Here is a 17,187-nt window from a genome sequence, read left to right as displayed (position 1 = left end):
CTGCTCCTCCACCTCCTTATTTTTTGTTTCCTCAGGTAAGGTGGATGGGGAGTACAGTGTTTGATGCTAGAGTCCTCACCTGGGAGCAGGAGAAAGGTGGGGCCAGCGTCATGTTGCGGCAGGACAAAGGACGGAGGCGGATGAAGCTGTTTTGTGTTCGGAAAAGAAGCTGAAGAATAGTTGTGAAAACGCTCATGGTAATCTCTGGCTGTGGTCAGTGGAGCTTTGATTGATGGCTCTGATATGACAACTAGTTGCAGGTGATTTGCAAGGACTCGAGAACAGTTGCAGCATGCAATGAAGGTAAATGCACGACTCTTTCTTCAGCGTGTGGGGTATTTATATGAGGCTGTTTATGAGTAATTTCAACAACAATGTTACTGTTAACAGTTAACTGTTAACAATGATTTAGGAATAGTCAGAACAGATTGGTTTAATGTTCCCCCATGCTTTACTCTCTTTATCAATTGGTTGAACAATGTGGCTCAGCTACTAATGACTAAGCAGCTGGTAAATTATAACTCTTGTGCTGGTTAATCTGTCACGACTTTGTTGCAGGTCTGATGCAGATAGTTGGATCTGAGCAGCTGTGGGTCTCTCTCACCAGGGTTGCCCATTTAGCTTCCAGCAAATATTCAGCCAAAAGAGTTGGTAAATTCCTGAGTATTTCATCATATAGAAGACAAGCCCAGAGTTGCCTTCTGTTCAGCTCAGTAACATTTTGTTTACATCATGAAGTAGTTAATAGCAGGGTTTTGTAGACCTACAACTGGCAGAGGAGTCTGTTTAGATCAGCAGCAGTGATTTATATCCTTCTGTCTGTTGTGCTGTAGTGTTAGTAAGCATGGTAACAGCGTAATGAGTTACAAGACTGATGAACGTAACTCAGCTGAGGGAAATAAGCAGCTCTGTTATCTATTTCGTGCAGCATAACCCGAGTCTATTAACGTCTAAGTCTCCACCGCATCATGACCAAGGAAAGTCTTGAATCTGGTACGTTTTGTTTGATATCCATACTTTATTTTTCTCTTGCTAACTATTGTCTTACTGCTTACCGTTTTTAATAAGATCCACCCAGTAGGGAGTGAAGTTAAGTGTTTTTCAAATTGAAAAGTACAGCATAGTACTGATATTCATTGCCACAAAATGTCAGTGTTGTGTACCTCTAGATTTTTATTTTTTGTTCCTATATAGGGGATCATGTTTCTTGAGCGGATGCTCTAAGATTAATTTTGGCCTTCTTGAGGCTCTAACAGGGGGACTATAAGAATCCCTTTGAGATATGGTTAACAGAATTACACTACATACGTGCACTTGCATATTAACACAGCCAGAAGCATGCACACACATTTACCTGCGGTCTCTAGATACACATTATATATGAATCATTGCCCGCTAATGATCTCTGAGAGCTTAGAGTCTGTTTCACAGGCTTCACATGGGAGGTGAGGGCAAACAGCCGCTCCTACCACGAACACAAACAGAAGAAATCCTTCCTGTGCTTCCGCTGGGGGCGATACGCGGTGAGTCAGGGACACGTGTGCTTCCACACGATACATTTGGACACAGGTTAATGTGTTGATATGTCCCTTGTGCTTCTCCTCTCCAACTCTCTGTGGCTCTTCACATTGGTTGCCAGGACAATGTTGTGCGCAGCTACAAGTACTCTGCCTTTACTTTCCTGCCCCTGACGCTGTTCGAACAGTTCCAGCGAGCGGCCAATCTCTACTTTCTCCTCATGGTGGTGTTGCAGGTCAGATGAAGGCTCTGCTGTTCTCTCTCACTCTGTTCAAATGTTTTCAATCAAAACATAAATCATCCTTTGGGTGCCAGCTTTAGCCTTCATTAATTGTTATGGTATTCAGATACAGTCTGTGTCAGCATTTGTACTTTTTCTGCTTTATTGGGATAAAACTGGATTTCCTCTAAGTGTGCACACAAACGAAGATATCCTGTTCTTTTACATTACATCATGTTGTCTTTCAAACTATTTGTTTATGTAAATATTCTTAAGTCTCTCTGTATAAAGGAGGGTGGACACAAACCATGTCACATTTGTTTAGACAAAATAACCATAACTCATTTTGCACCGACAAGCTTTTTCCAGAGCTTTCAATATTTGCATAGATCACCATACCTGTGGGGACATGTTTATATGTGCATATGTTTTTCACCAGATGTTTCCTTTTTCCTTCTTTGTTTGCGCATGCCTGTGTGTGCTTTCCAGTGTATCCCTGCCATCGCATCCGTACCATGGTACATCACCATCATCCCGCTGACTATCGTACTTTTTGTGAGAGGCCTGAAAGACCTCAGCAACGACATGGTGAGACTGTCTTGTGCTCGTTCTCTCAGCTGGGGCAATTTTGAGTGGGATTAGATCTCTGAGATGCATGTACACACTCACACACACAGGTGCATACGCGTAAGCACAAATATACTGTATGACCGGCCTCACGCATGCATTTATGCTCTTGGCATTTGAACATGTATGCACTCTTTTCTCCCCTTCATTGTCCTCATTGACTCCTTGTCCTCTCCTCATTGACTAAACCAGTCATCCCAGCAGCATTAATTTTCTGTCCTATCATTAAAGCTTTTCCTTTTAAATGCAGGCGGGATGTTTTGCATGGAGAATTCTCTGGTTAAGTGCATCACTGAGTTACGGTCGTTAACAGCTCTGGGTGAAACGCTTGCTTGACCCCTCTCTATTGACTAATCATTTAGTGGAGGGTGTAAATCTCCCAGCTGGTGTCACTGTAGAGCCCCATAATGGCATTTCTCCTTTCTCCTTTCTCCTGTTCAACCTTTCCCGGCCACTCTCACTCCCTCTCACATGCTCCTTGTCCATCACTCTCATCCGCCGTCGTTGCCACGCTTCTCAACCTATCTCTGTACTTTCTCGTTTCTCTCTTTCTCTCTGTCACTGTCACTCTCTGCATCTCTGATCCAGGCGAGAAGACACTGCGACTCTGAGATTAACTCCCGACCCTGTGACGTACTCATTTCCCAGAGGTGAGGACAAAGACAGTGGGTTATTCTCTCAGGAGTCAGCACAGCTCCACTTTGAAACAGCCCTCTAATGAATCTCTAATGAAGTGTGAATGAGTGAATCCCTGGATGGTCACTTTGCGAGTTAGAGCAGGGCGAAAACACAGAGCGTTTTCTGCACCTATCAAAGACAAGAACTGTGGTCAACCTCTTCTCTTACAGTATGTTCAGATGTATTTTTACGACGTTATGTTACTCATACATTCAAGATGCTGTGCTTTCTCCGATAATTTGGTAAATTTATTTCCTGATATTTTTTTTTTTGTTTAATGGGATTTCGTTTGGTTATCATAACTGATTTTCTTTTCATGTGAAATTAGTCGGGTTTATCTTGCTTATTATAATATATGTTAAATGATAAATAAATGCTCATTCTTCATCTGTCTCAGTTTCAACCCAGTCCAATGGAAAGATGTGTGTGTGGGTGATGTGCTGCGGATCCACAAAAACCAAGTCATCCCTGTGAGCCTCTCAAGTAATAAAACATAGAAGTCAGCACTAGTCTTTTAAAAACAGGGTCTAATTTGTTGCTGTTACTGAATGAGGATGAGAGTACACATTGTTAACCTACAATATAAAAGTAGTATGAATAGTATACATTTGCACATTTTCAGCATAGTAGTATTTAGCGGTTGAATTTAAATGTAAATACTTGTAAATAAATTTAAATTTATATTTCCAGTAATTTTCCTCTTTGCCACCTCTCCAATTTGAGTTTATATTTTCTGCCTTTCCTCCCAGGCGGATTTTCTTCTTCTGTGTAGTTCAGATCCGCATAGTCTGTGTTACGTGGAGACAGCTGATATTGATGGGTGAGAAACAAAGTCCTCCGAATCAATTCATTCTGATACCTCTGTGAAAATGTATCGCTTAATTCATCCTGAAGTCATCAGAAACATTTATACACCTGTACATATATACAAGTTGTTATGTTTATAGTAAGGGTGGTGCATGTTTTACAATACATTAGGATTATTAAAAACAGCTGTACGTACTGAGCATTAAAAATATGAAAAGACGAAAGACCACCAAATACAGATATGTGCTCAAAAAGCACAGGCTGCAACAAAAAAAATTCTGGGGGACACTAAAAAAGGACAGATATGTCTGGAATGTGTTTGTTGTTGCTGTGGTAACTCATAAAATTATGGAAAGTGAGCTAACATTTTAGATGGACAGTTTCGGACAAGAAGCAGATGTGAGCTAGCCTTTTTATGGTTTGTGCCTTTTGGTTAAATGCAGAGTAAAGACAGTTGTATGAGTCTATAAGCTTTAATGAATTACTCCTGTACTAAACAACATGTAAATCTGTTTACTGAACTTGTAAACCAAACACATTAAGACTGCACGACTGCTTATTCATATATGTATTAGCTACACATTGCTTTGGCTTTCTAACTTTTATTGTTTCTGTTGATTTGATGTACTGTTTAATGTTAACGATAAAGTTTGAGTAAAGTTTTTTTTCTTCATACAGAGAGACTAACCTCAAGTATCGGCAGGCTCTCAGTGCTACACACAATGAGCTGACCTCTCACCCTACCGAGGAGGCGCTCGGTGCCTTTGATGGTGAATAAATGTTTTGTGTTCCGAATCCAGATTCCAACTGTGCTCATTTTAAAGTAGAGCAAAAGTAAACTCGTAAACTAACTTCTTACAAAAGGGTGTTCTTGTAACTTCTCATTTTACAGGTGTTGTGCTCTGTGAGGAGCCCAACAATCGCCTGTACAACTATAGAGGTCAGCTGCAGTGGCGAGGAGAGTGTCTTACCCTTGACAACGAGCACATCCTCCTGAGGGGAACAGTCCTACGCAACACGGACTTGGCATATGGCTTGGCCATATACACTGGTACTGGTAGAAGAATATAATCAGTTTCAAGAAGCAGATATGATCGTAGATTTTTATCCCCGCGAGAGTAGAAAGATACAGATTTTGTTCATAAAATGTATACCAGCCACGGTCAAACTTGTCTGATGAGTCTAACAATGACCCCGATGCAAAGAAGCTCTTATATGTGAAGCAGTCTCTCACAAAAGTAAAAGAAAACTATTAAAAAATATTTCCAGACCACCTATCCTCAAGACACCTTGTACTGTGGCCTCCACTCATTTCAATGACGAATTTCAATACATAAAATACAGTCTACTGCTAATTATGGCACTGAGTACTTAACTCTCGCAGCTGTGTCTTAAGTGTGGGTGTGTTAACGTCATGCAGATTACAGGCTCCTCCTGTCTTTTAAGTGATCATTGATCGGATATTACTGGACCAGGCAGAGATGCTGTGGATCTCTGAGATATGACCCTTTCAGTTCTTGTGAAGCAGATCAATAGATCAAATTCTTCCTGAGATGGGTTTTACACATATCATCAGAAACTGTCTATTGGTGTGACCCCAGTTCAGCCCGATTATAACTCTAACTAACCTCACACTTGACATAGCGTACTTTAAATTAAGCAGGTTCAAAGTTGACATCTTAATGCTTTTGTAGGGCAAAGTTAGAATCAGTTTTCTGCCCTTGAACGGTTTTGTCATTTTTACACATGAAGTTCAGCGTCTTTCGACAGTCTATGTGAGTTTGAAACAACATCACCAGAAAACATAATGCGATACTTTTTATTGATCCCTGCAAGGAAAATTCTGTCTTCCCCTGACCTCTCCACACCGGGGTCAGACACCCCCGGCGCTGGTAGGGATTCAGCATCTTGCTCAAGGGCACATCAGCAGAAGTTTGCTGACACGAGGGCTTGAACTCTCACCCTCTGGCTGCAGGATGGCCCTCTGACTCACTTGGCCAGGCCGCCGCAGCGATAGCGTCTGATAGTAGTCTGTTTTATGCCAGGCGCGGACACTAAAATCCTGAGAAACTGCGGGAAACTGAGAGTGAAGACGACTCGAACAGAAAAAGTTTTCAACAGAGTGGTGATCGGGGTGAGTGAGGAAAGGGCAGGGGGATGACAAGCATGAGGCATCTTATGGAGTTATGTTATACAGTGTGTGTCTATATTCTGGATTTCTAGATAGTCCTGGCAGTGCTGCTGGCGGCTCTGTTCCTTGCAATCGGCAGTGGCGTGTTTTCGAGTCAGGTCATGAGCCAGACAGAGGTTCTGTCTGCTCTGGTGGTTAACAGCAATCCATCTTACACCGGATTCCTCGTCTACTGGAGCTACATCATCCTCCTCAGCCCAGCCATGCCCATAGCACTCTACATCTCGTTAGTTCCATATTCAATACGACAATCATTTGAAAATAGAGATATGCGTTTGTGTGTATATGTTGCATTTACTGTGTATGTATGCTCCGTGTGTCGTGTTCGCAGGTTTGAGGTGGTCCACACAGTCCACAGCCTGTTCATTGGCTGGGATATGGAGATGTATTGGCAGCAGGCAGACAGACCGGCACAGGCCAGGAATACCTCACTGACTGAGGAGCTTGGCCAAGTGGGATACCTGCTGAGTGACAAAACTGGGACACTAACCCAGAATCGTCTGCTCTTCAGACAGTGCTGCATAGTGGGGGAGATCTATGGTAACATTCTCTTAGCGATGATGAGACTGAAACTGCCTCATGACCTGGTGATATCATTTTCTATATCAAAAGCTACATTTTCTTATGTGATGTTTTAGTTTGTCAGTTTAAAAGAAACAACAACACAGTACTAAGACTTAAAAGTGTTTTTTTTCATGATGCACAGATAATTTACAACCTACTCTGTTTTTTTTCTTCATTTCATTCAGTTTCAACACGATGACATCAAATAAGGATGTAATATACTCTAAAAAATTCCTTCTTACAGGACATAAAACAACTTTGTCATCTGATAGATACAGTATATCAGGAAAATGTCATGTTGACTGTAAAGTCAAGACAATATACAGAACAATAAATTGCTTACTCTTGTTGTTTTGCAAAAGTCTTTAAGTTATAAACTCATTAAAAGGGAATTAAGACCTTGTAGACTTCAGGGAGTACTTAGTAAGTGTTTTAAACTATAGTTACAAAGTATCAAATTGTAGAACAGTTTATGATTTTAAAAGTGGAAAAATAATGTAAAAGATTGACCATTCATTGTTGACGATAGTAAATGTAAAAATACTTTATAATGTCCCCATTTCAGTATGACATAACAGTGATAGCAATGAGACCGTTTTTAAAACGCGTTCTCCTTGTTTGGCTGCTGAGCTCAAGAATGTGTGAAACTACAAGATTGCATCCCGTAATTACAGCTACACAGTAGTCACTTTGTAATTTGTGTAACAGAGTTTGATAATGACCAGGGGATACGATCTTACATAAACCCTGGAGGAATGAGACACTTTGAGAGACACTTCACATCTACTAAATATTTAAAATTGACTCTGCCCACAGAAGACATACTGTAACTGATATCATATCAGTGTCACATCTACCATATGTTGTATGTCTGAGCCACTTCCTGGTTCAACTCGTATGTCTGTTTCCTGTCTTTATTTTTTTTTTTTTTAAATGTTGTCTCCAATTTAAAAAAAAAAATACTTGTGTGCGTTTGACTGATAAACCTTACCTCCTATTCAAATGCTTTTTCCAATTCATTAAACAATAATAATGTCTCTATTTCTTTACAGGTGATGCGTCAGTCAGGGCAGAGGATGTAGAGGTACTATGATTACACTCTGCATCTTTGAACTGTGTTTTGTCCTTTTGCTGCCTCGTATCTTTCCAGCCCAATTCCAACGTATTCTGGAATCCGATCTGATAATGTCATTGCACACTGACATGTGGTTCACCTTCGTTTTCCCTTTGTCTACACAGCCCATGGATTTGAGCTGGAATCCGTTCTCCTGTGGTGGTCTGTTCATGTCTGCTCCCAGCCTTGTGGAGAGACTCAGGGGACAGCAGTGTTCACTCAGCAGACAGTTCTTCACTGCGCTGGCTTTATGTCATACTGTCATGGCAGAGTGGAAGGAAGGTGAGGCTGTATGTGTGTGCATTCATGTCGTTTGTGATTCGTCACCGAAGTAGTTCATCTTTCAACTGATAAAAGTGTCAAATCTGAGACAGTAGCTGACCTCAAGTCTGATATTTGCTGAAACCTTGTGACTAATTGGGTTTTTGTTATGTGCTGACTGACTGGATGGGAGTGCTAAAATTACAGGTCAAAATACTGTAATTCGCTTGCATATGTAACGTGTTAACTACAGGAAAGCTTACGTTTTTCAGTTATTTTCCAACCCCTTAATCACTGGTCTGAGTCTGATATAATATGTATGATGGAGGAACAATGAATGGTCCATTCCTGGAAGACAACATGTTTATTTCCTCCTTGTGAATTTACCACATTCCAATAGAGACTCCAGTTTATCAGGCTGCATCCCCAGATGAGGAGGCCCTTGTTGGTGCAGCGAGGGAGCTGGGCTGGGTCTTTCTTTCCAGGACGAGAGACTTTATTGTCGTCTCCGAGCTGGGTGTCCCTCGCCAATATCAGCTACTGGCACTTCTTGACTTTACCAGCAAGAGGAGATGCATGTCTGTGCTGGGTGAGAGTAGACCTCTCAACACACTGATGTAATATATTTTCTTTTCTGTTTGGATCACAAAGCTTTGATTCAACTAATCACTCAACTGAAACAATCCCTTGTCATATTATTTAAATCCACTTATATCCACGTCACGTATGTACGGGCTGTGCGTTTTTTCTTTCAGTGCGGGAGCCAGAGGGTGGCTTAAAACTGTACTGTAAAGGGGCAGATATAGTGATCCTGGAAAAACTGCAGAAGGACTGCCCAAATCAGGACAGCATTGAAGAAGCTCTGGAGGTAAATTATTGCACTTTTCTTTTGAAGCAGTGTGGCTGTTACTCCTGTTTGCAGTCATTACTCAAAGCTACGCCCACCCCCCACCCCCTCCCCTGTTTACAGTTATAAGTCAAATACCGTAGAATTATTTATAAAATCTTTTTTCTCGTTGAGATGAGTACAAGTCAAATTGGACTCGATGTATAATATCTAATAATTGAATATCTTCAATTGTCTGAACATCAGAGCTTCAACACACTGTACTGAGAGTAGTTGAAGATCAATTAAAAGTTCTTGACCAATGATCAATGGGGTGTTTAAGAAAGAATCAGGCCAGTCATCTCCAGTTTAGTCCTACTTAGACAGATGAGGCATCGCTGTCATGACAGAAATATTTATCTCCTGTTTTTTCTCTGTCGATGCTTTAGTTCAGCCTAATGCTGTAAATGATGTGCAGCCTATCAAAAACTATGTTAACTCATCTCCTGTCAGCTGTTTGCTGAGGCCTGTCTGAGGACACTCTGTGTTGCGGTTCGATCTGTTCCTGAGGCATTATGGGAGCAGTGGAGTAAAACTCTGACCCGGTCTGCTGCCATGGTGACCTGTGACCGTGAGGCATTGCTGGAAAAGCTGTATGATCAGATGGAGAGAGACCTACAGGTGGGCTTTTCCTCAAAGGGATTTTCTATGTTTATTTTCAATCCTCCATTTGAAGTGGTGTCGCTGATCATTGAAACAGCGGGACCAATAAGGATAACTCTGTTGTGGAGCACAACATAGACATAATCCCTGTTCACATACATCTTTGTTAATCCTATGCGTTGCTTCTCATTGCGAGGATGAACTTCACTGACATCACCTTTTTATAGTCTTACTACTCTGTAATAAAGTATGAATGCTGAACAGAAATGCTATTGCAGCTTCTGGGGGTGACAGCGATAGAGGACCGGCTTCAGGAGGGCGTTCCCGAGACTATTGCTGTTCTTCAACAGGCTGGGATTAAAGTATGGGTACTGACTGGAGATAAAAAAGGTATTGTGACTTACTGTAGCAGGAGGCACTTTGAATGCTGTGCTGTAGCCGCATAAAAGCAAAGTATCTGTGTGGTTTGTGTCTTTGTCTCTCTCTTTCCTGCCCTTGTTACATTGTAGAGACTGCAGTGAATATTGGATATTCTTGCAAACTGCTGGATCCTGATGCCAGATTACTGGAATGGCAGGAGCTGAGGTTAGCAATGATAAAAATAAACAAATGCACACAAGCACACACACGTTCACACACTCACACCATCCCATTGATCTTTGTTTGTATGCCCCTGCAGACAGATACTCCAGTCCCCAGACCCACGGGTCAGTTTCTTCAAGGCCAGACAGACAGAGCTGTGGGCTGTAGACAAGAAGATGGCTGGAGCAAAGACTTCTGTGGTCCTCACCGGACCTGAGCTGGTAAACAGCAGCCTGAGCAGCAAATAGATAACTTACTAAGTTTTAAAAATGGACCGATAACTTCGGTCATATTATTTTCATGTGATTTATTTTCATAAAGTGTGGAAAGCAGAAATAAAAGCCTAGAATGTTCACAGTGTAATCACACACTGGATTTAAATTTGCTAAATAACAGGTTTTAGGCGGTAGTTTTTTTCCACCAAAAAATATTGTACCTCTCAGGCATTAATTAAACCAAAAACAATTAATTTCTGTTCATCAAAATGACACATTTAGAAGTTTCCTCCAAGAGAGAAAAATCCTCTTTGCTTTTACACAGGTGTGGTTTTCAGGTACTTTAAACACCACTGGTATGCACAGATCCTTGTCCTTGCCTCAATCCCCCCTGCCCCCTATCCTCCTCTCCAAAAGTGTAAATGCTCAGCCAGTGTTTACTGCTTATTTCAGTCATGATATTTAAAGAAACGCTACTAGGCATGTATAAAAATGTTTAACAGGTCATCAGAGCCCATCTCAAACCCCAAATCAAAGATGGCGACTTTTTCAAACATCCATGAAGGTAGGTGGGTTTAAAGTCAGCACCTAAGATGAGCTGTTTGATGGTGTTTTACTACAGGCAGAGTTTGACCAGAGACCTGAATGGGGGGCCACATTCATGAGCCTGGCAGAGGAGTGTCAGTCGGTGCTTTGCTGCCGTGTAACACCTGCACAGAAGGCTGAAATCATCAAGTTGGTCAGGAAACACACCAGCTCAGTCACCATGTCTATCGGTGATGGAGCCAATGATGTAAACATGATCAAGAGTAAGTCAGGTTAAATGAAAATATGTCTGACTAAATGTTTTTTTTTTTTGTAGTTGTAAGATGTAAACAAAGCGTGTAATGAATCGGCGTGTTCTGATTTCTGTTCACATTTTCAATTTTTTTTTTTTCTACCTCTTCTTGTTCTCTGTTGTCCTCCCACAACGCCAGCGGCTCACATTGGTGTTGGTCTCGCAGGGGTGGAGGGAGGTCAGGCAGTGCAGAATGCAGACTTCGCTCTGTCACAGTTCAGCTTTCTGCAGAGACTGCTGCTGGTCCACGGCCGCTGGTCCTATCGTCGCATTTCCCTCTTCCTGCGCTACTTCCTGTATAAGACCTGTGGCTTTGCACTCGTGCATGTATGGTTTGGTCTCTTCAGTGGCTTCAGTGCTCAGGTTAGAAACACATGGATTATATAGAGCCTTACAGTCACATTATGAACATGGTGACAACTTTCTGCCTTATTCCACTGTCTATTTTTCCCGCAGTCTTTGTATGAGCCTTGGTTCATCGCTTTCTACACTGTCTTCTACACAGCATCCCCAATAATGTGCCTGGCCATTTTTGAACAGGTGAGATGGAGTTTTATCTTAACTGGATAGTCAGATAAAGATGAATAATATAACAGTGAACCCTGCCTGTTTGTGTTGCAGGATGTTAATGCAGAAAGGAGCTTAAAATTGCCTGAGCTGTACAAGTGTGGACAGAGACAGGAGCTTTCCAGCCCTCTGATGTTGTCCTTGTCGCTCCTGTATGCCGTCTACTCATCGTTTGTGCTCTTCTTCATCCCATGTGGAGTTTTCTACAACACTGACTATGACTACCAGACCATGGCAGTCACTGTCGCCATGGCAGCCACGTTCACTGCCACAATTGAGGTCAGCATCACCTTTTTCCACAGATGCGAGTCACTTGTTATCCCAGAGTAGAACATTTTTTATATGATTTTGTAAAGATGATGTCAAAGTGTGAAGTAAAAACAAATGGGGAATATTGCACAGATATTGAATTATCAATTTAATTTTGTGATGTTATTATATACACACTAAATCATATCATATTCAGAGTAAAGAGTTTCATTCACACAATCTTTTTTTTTTTTTAAATAATATGTAGGTGATTTATGAATATATTCAGTATAAATGTGATGTTCTGTTCTATTCTCTTCTCTTTTACTTCATTGTTTTCTATTTAAAACAAATCTTGCCGATTTTGTTGCAGGAATGTGGTGTATCAATTTTACATTTGCACCTCATTTCTGAATCAAACATTTTTTAAGAGTAGCTTTCCTGATATCTACTGTTCTGCTTACTCAGACATACTGCTCTCCTCTGATAACAGTTGTTCTGTTTGTCAGATTGTGCTGCAGATCAGGTACTGGACGAAGTTCAATATAGCAGCGGTGTGTGTCTCCGTGGTGCTGTTCTTCATCTGCAACAGGATCACCCACAACTCCCGCCTTTTTAAGAAATCACCCAGCGACTATTTCTTTCTCGGTACCATTCTACAGCATCCAGCGCAGGCCTGTTCTTTGTTGTTGCTCCTGGCTGTGGCCATTTTAACACCCAATTACTGGAATAACCACTGAGTTCAGCTCAGATGGAGACCAATAATATCAAATGCAGACAACAATATACAACCGCACAACAAGACAGATCACTTTCACTGGTTATTTAATCTGGTTTTCTGTTGATCTTGAAGGAAATAAGGATCTGTCTCTACTCCTGTGGACAGGTTTAATTGCTCCCCATGTTCTTTTCATCAGGTGTGTCTGATAAGGCCTTCATCGATCCAGTTGTGTGGCTCACAGCTGTGCTCACTGCCTGGACTGCTGTTTTGCCGTCAGTAACCGCTCATGCCCTCAATATCATTCTCACCATTCATGACATACACAAGGTGAGATATTCTGCATGTGTTGGTGCATTTTAGAGTACAATAGAGTTTCACATCTGTCTCATCATTTCCTGTCACATGTCTCCTTGCAAAATCTCTAACAAAGGCATTAAAGCCCTCCCCCCCCCCCCCACCTAAAAAAAGAAAAGAAATGATATAATAATAATCATTTAGATTTTGATGGGACAACTAAGCACCCACAACAGTGGTCCTTGTAGTACAATTTCAAACAGTCTGGAAAAAATTCACCAATTACCTTTTTTTTTTTTTTTCTGAATTATTCTTGGTTATCATTCTCATGTCAGATGCTGCTCTGCTCTGAAAGGAGACTGTGCTTGCTGCTGTTGGGTACCGTTGTCATGACAATGTTCATTTTGGGGGTCAAATTACAGAATTTTGCAGTCTGTTTTTGTTAGTGTGGGAAAAGATTTTAGCATCCTGTGTACTAATTTGAGTTTGTGGTCTAGGTCCACAGCATATCCCCCCAGCCAGTGGAACTGAGGTCAAAGTTCAGCAGAGGGACGTCTCTCCGCCGTTCATCCTATGCTGTCTCTCAGGGAGCCGCGCCTGGACGCCTCATCACCTCGGCGACCAGCATCAGCAGCACAGCAGTGACAGTGGATGAGAAGGTGACTGCAGCTGGTAACCTTACTGACTCGCAAGGCCAATAATGATGCATCCAAACGGTGCATAAATAATGAGTAATACATTTAAAGCTTTCTATTGAACACTGTGATCATATTGAATATTTCTGTAACATACAATCGAATAGGGGACTCATTATGTTTCTGTATTTCAAACATGTTTTTGTGGGCAATTCTTAGTGATGCCATCACACTGCTGTATGGCTACTGTTTTCCAATAAAGTAAATCATATAAAATACAAAATATATGATGCACCATGAATCTTGTTTATTACCTTTACATTGACAGTTCACCTCTGTATGAATATCTCTTATATTTGCTGTGTAAGACTGTTGGGGTAAAAATCTAATTTCTAACACCTCATGTCACCGGGAATTTCCTATGAAGATCAAACCCAACACAATAAACCATCAGCAGCGCTTTGTTTTACAATTGTTTTATTTGTTAATTTATTTCAAAACACGCAATTTACCCATATTATCCTTTTAAGTTTTTATTTTTCTGTAACAGTTATTACTCAGATTTTTTTTCTTCTCAAAAGTCTCAACTAGAGTGAAACTAAAAGTCCTCCACAGGCTCTCCGGCTTCTGCAGTGGGAGGAGGGAAAAGAGGCTCCCTGATCAGACGTGATTTATCCCTCGTTTCTGTGTGGGTGGAGGTGTTTGTGTGTGTATAAATGGTTTCCACCAGGGTAATGTGAATGCACATAAGTGTGTGTGTGTGTGTGTGTGTGTGTGTGTGTGTGTGTGTGTGTGTGTGTGTGTGTGTGTGTGTGTTTAAGTGCAATACGTGGAATGTCCACATGGCCGGTTAATAACAGGACCCGTAGAGCAGCCCAGAGAGCTGAACATTGTCTTCTAGGTTTGGCAGCCAGATTGTCATACCTCTGATTTCATCTTTGGTTTCAGCAAACACTCTCAAAAGGCAGACTCACCCTCTCCAGCATGTGCCTATGTCTGTTTGTGTGTCTGTCTGTCTGTCCAAGTGCAATATAAGCCACCATCTCCAGACAACTTTGTAAACTTAAGTAAGTACAATGTAAGTGTCTTTGCATTGATTGTGGCCCTTCCTTGGCGCTGGGGACAAAGACAGTCAAACATTGTCGAACAATGGAGCCATGAGCGGGGGAGGATTAGCTTGCAAACATCTGCATGGACTCCATTTTGATGTCAGTGGCAGTTTGGGGCATTCATGTAAAGCTATGTGACATCAGTCTGGTGAAACATGGGGCGCTGTAGTGCTCTTCTCTCCCCAGACACTCTCTACCATACCCTGAGTGACTGGGGTTGCTCCGCCCACACTGGGCTCATGGGATGGGTGGGTGGTTGGGCGGTAAAAGGTCATGGAGGTCAAAGTATAAGGGAAGTAAATGTCGAGAGGTGGGGGGGGGGTTGAGGGTTATACACTCTGACCCAGCAGCAACGATTAAGATTGGGGGGGTCAGGTGTTTGCATAGTTCTCTGTGCAAAAGCCACCAACCGGAGCCATTTTTATTCCTCGCGGCTGGTTACATCATCATTAGATTAGCAGGAAGTTGTGGGTGATGGGAAATATGGTCTTTGCACCACAGCTCTTCTTTTTGTGTGTGTGTGTGTGTGTGTTTGTGTGTGTGTGTGTGTGTGTGTGTGTGTGTGTGTGTGTGTGTGTGTGTGTGTGTGTGTGTGTGTGTACTCCTGCAGTGCACTACACAGCAGCAGGAGGTGAAGCAGAGCAAAAAGTGAGAGGGGGAATGAGGGTGTGGATTTAACATGTCTAATGAGTGTTGGTTTTGGAGCGTCCCATTTCTTGAGTTTGAGCACTGCGGTCAGATTTGGCTGTGATGGGATGTGAGATGAACGAGTGAGTGGGGGATGGGCCGGGGCAGTCGTTTGGCAGTCGGGCACTACAGCTCGTCACGATCCAGAGAGCCTCTTTTCCCGTGATTTTGTTCGTCCATCCTCCCCTTTCCTCCTCCCCACTGGCCTGCCCTCTCTCTACCTTTTTTCTTGTTTTGAAACTGATTGTCTTCTACCATCACAAAGACACTTGGTTCTGATTGATTAACAGGTAACAGAAGAGGGAGAGCACAGTGTGACTGGGGGTGTCCACATCAGTCCCATTGGCAACCTGTTCGATCCCACAGCGAAATGACACACGCACATGCTGTTTGACAGTAAATGCTGGCGACATTTCGGGTTGGATGAGCAGTTGCCGGATGGTCCTGCGGTCGGTTGGTCGGTCAGTCAGTAAGAAATGGTTTCAAATTTTTGCATGACAAATATTGCAACCCATAGCAAAGGAACATAAAATAGAAAACACTTTGTCTTCCACATAGGTACAAATGAACACATATACACAGATTGAAGAAAAGCATGTAGACAGACATACAGGTATATTCAAGGCCGGCTCGGGTCTGCGTGTGTCCCTCTGATTAACTCCAAGTAAACAGCCCGTCTTTGGAAAAGCAAGACACACTTTGCAGGACCCGAGTGAGGACCACAAGCTGAGGAATGAAGATTGAATGCTATTGATTGGGAGGAGAGGAGTTTGACCTCCCCCAGCACACACTGCCCCCTACTGTCTGGATTTATATACATCAAAGAAACATGGGGAAAGAGGAAGGGTTGCAACAACACATGCACACAACCAGTGAATCCAACAGTGACGGAAATTCTAAAAACAAGGACCCCTCCAACGCCTAAAACCCAAATCCTCCCACCCTTTTTTTTTTGTGTTTATTTTGATAACCAAAATATCCCCCACCCCTTCTCCACCCACTCCCAAGTCTTTCCATCCTCCTCTCCCCACAAAATCACAGGTCATTCCTGTTGGTTTCTATACAGTTATACAATATCCATGCACAAAAGAAAAAAGCGCACCTTCTTTTCAATAGGAGGTGCTGGTCTTTAATATTCTAAGAACATCAGGAGCACTTGAACACACCCAGGAACCTTCAAAAGTAACTGTGAAACTTTTTTTTTTCTTTTTCAGAGAAAAGACAACTTAAAGGCAGAAGAAAGCTAACAAGAAATATAAGGTTATTCCTCCTTTGGTTTAACATCAAATTTTTGGTTTTATAATTCAGCCCAAATCATATTTTTGTCATTTCTTTCTTTCTTTTTTTGTGTTTTTTTTTCTTTCTTTGAATGCACCCGCCTGTGAGAGAGCTTTGAACTACACATCTGAAGTGAATAGCTCTCGCCCATCTCTCTCAGTTCCAGCCTTCTTCTTCTGTATCTTATTTTCTCGTGTAACCCTCCACAGAAACATTCACAATGTCTTTTCCTTTATGAAAACAGTAAGTACATGCCGTAGCAAAAACAAACGAGAGAACGTACGAGAAAAATAAGCAAACAAATAAAAGGAATTTAACAGTATAAAGCTTCAAGTCACAAGTTCCAAAACTAACTATCATAGTATCATAGTTTCATAATCATTGTTATCATTAGCAGTATTATTTTCAGTTTAAATTACATAAAGTTTACATGAAAGGTTTTTGAGGTATTTCAGAATTAATTGTCAACACACGCCTACCGAGTCGTAGCACTAGCCAGGGGGAAAGGTTGACTGGACAGACAAGGTGGAGGGAGGAGAGTTT

At 41.9% G+C, this 17,187-nt stretch overlaps 1 protein-coding gene across 1 annotated transcript; it reads left to right on the top strand.

Moving 5' to 3' along the window:
- The first annotated feature begins 577 nt into the window (after positions 1-577).
- Positions 578-13,769, top strand: atp8b3 (ATPase phospholipid transporting 8B3). The gene is made up of 28 exons (XM_069149932.1): positions 578-651; positions 929-993; positions 1,432-1,523; positions 1,640-1,753; positions 2,228-2,326; positions 2,954-3,015; positions 3,441-3,513; positions 3,793-3,863; positions 4,529-4,620; positions 4,743-4,901; positions 5,896-5,984; positions 6,074-6,267; positions 6,373-6,581; positions 7,658-7,689; positions 7,845-8,001; positions 8,381-8,569; positions 8,736-8,848; positions 9,320-9,487; positions 9,748-9,859; positions 9,979-10,054; positions 10,149-10,272; positions 10,889-11,075; positions 11,244-11,467; positions 11,561-11,644; positions 11,726-11,950; positions 12,430-12,568; positions 12,838-12,968; positions 13,433-13,769. Exons 2-28 carry the CDS (start codon positions 969-971, stop codon positions 13,634-13,636), a joined length of 3,444 nt encoding a protein of 1,147 aa, XP_069006033.1. The 5' UTR covers positions 578-651; positions 929-968; the 3' UTR covers positions 13,637-13,769.
- The last annotated feature ends 3,418 nt before the right edge of the window (positions 13,770-17,187 follow it).

Source organism: Embiotoca jacksoni, unplaced genomic scaffold (assembly GCF_022577435.1).
Source record: "Embiotoca jacksoni isolate LCO1_2020_lvr unplaced genomic scaffold, fEmbJac1.0.p SCAF_16, whole genome shotgun sequence".
Lineage (NCBI taxonomy): Eukaryota > Metazoa > Chordata > Actinopteri > Embiotocidae > Embiotoca > Embiotoca jacksoni.
Note: the sequence above shows the minus strand (reverse complement) of the source record. Positions and strands in the feature narration are given on the sequence as shown.

Bases quoted from the DNA above. Each gene is read 5' to 3' on its own strand.
- atp8b3 (XM_069149932.1), top strand. From the start codon at position 969: ATGACCAAGGAAAGTCTTGAATCTG. The intron at 994-1,431 runs GTACGTTTTGTT...TCTGTTTCACAG, and splicing joins CAAGGAAAGTCTTGAATCTG to GCTTCACATGGGAGGTGAGG. The intron at 10,273-10,888 runs GTAAACAGCAGC...GTTTTACTACAG, and splicing joins TCCTCACCGGACCTGAGCTG to GCAGAGTTTGACCAGAGACC.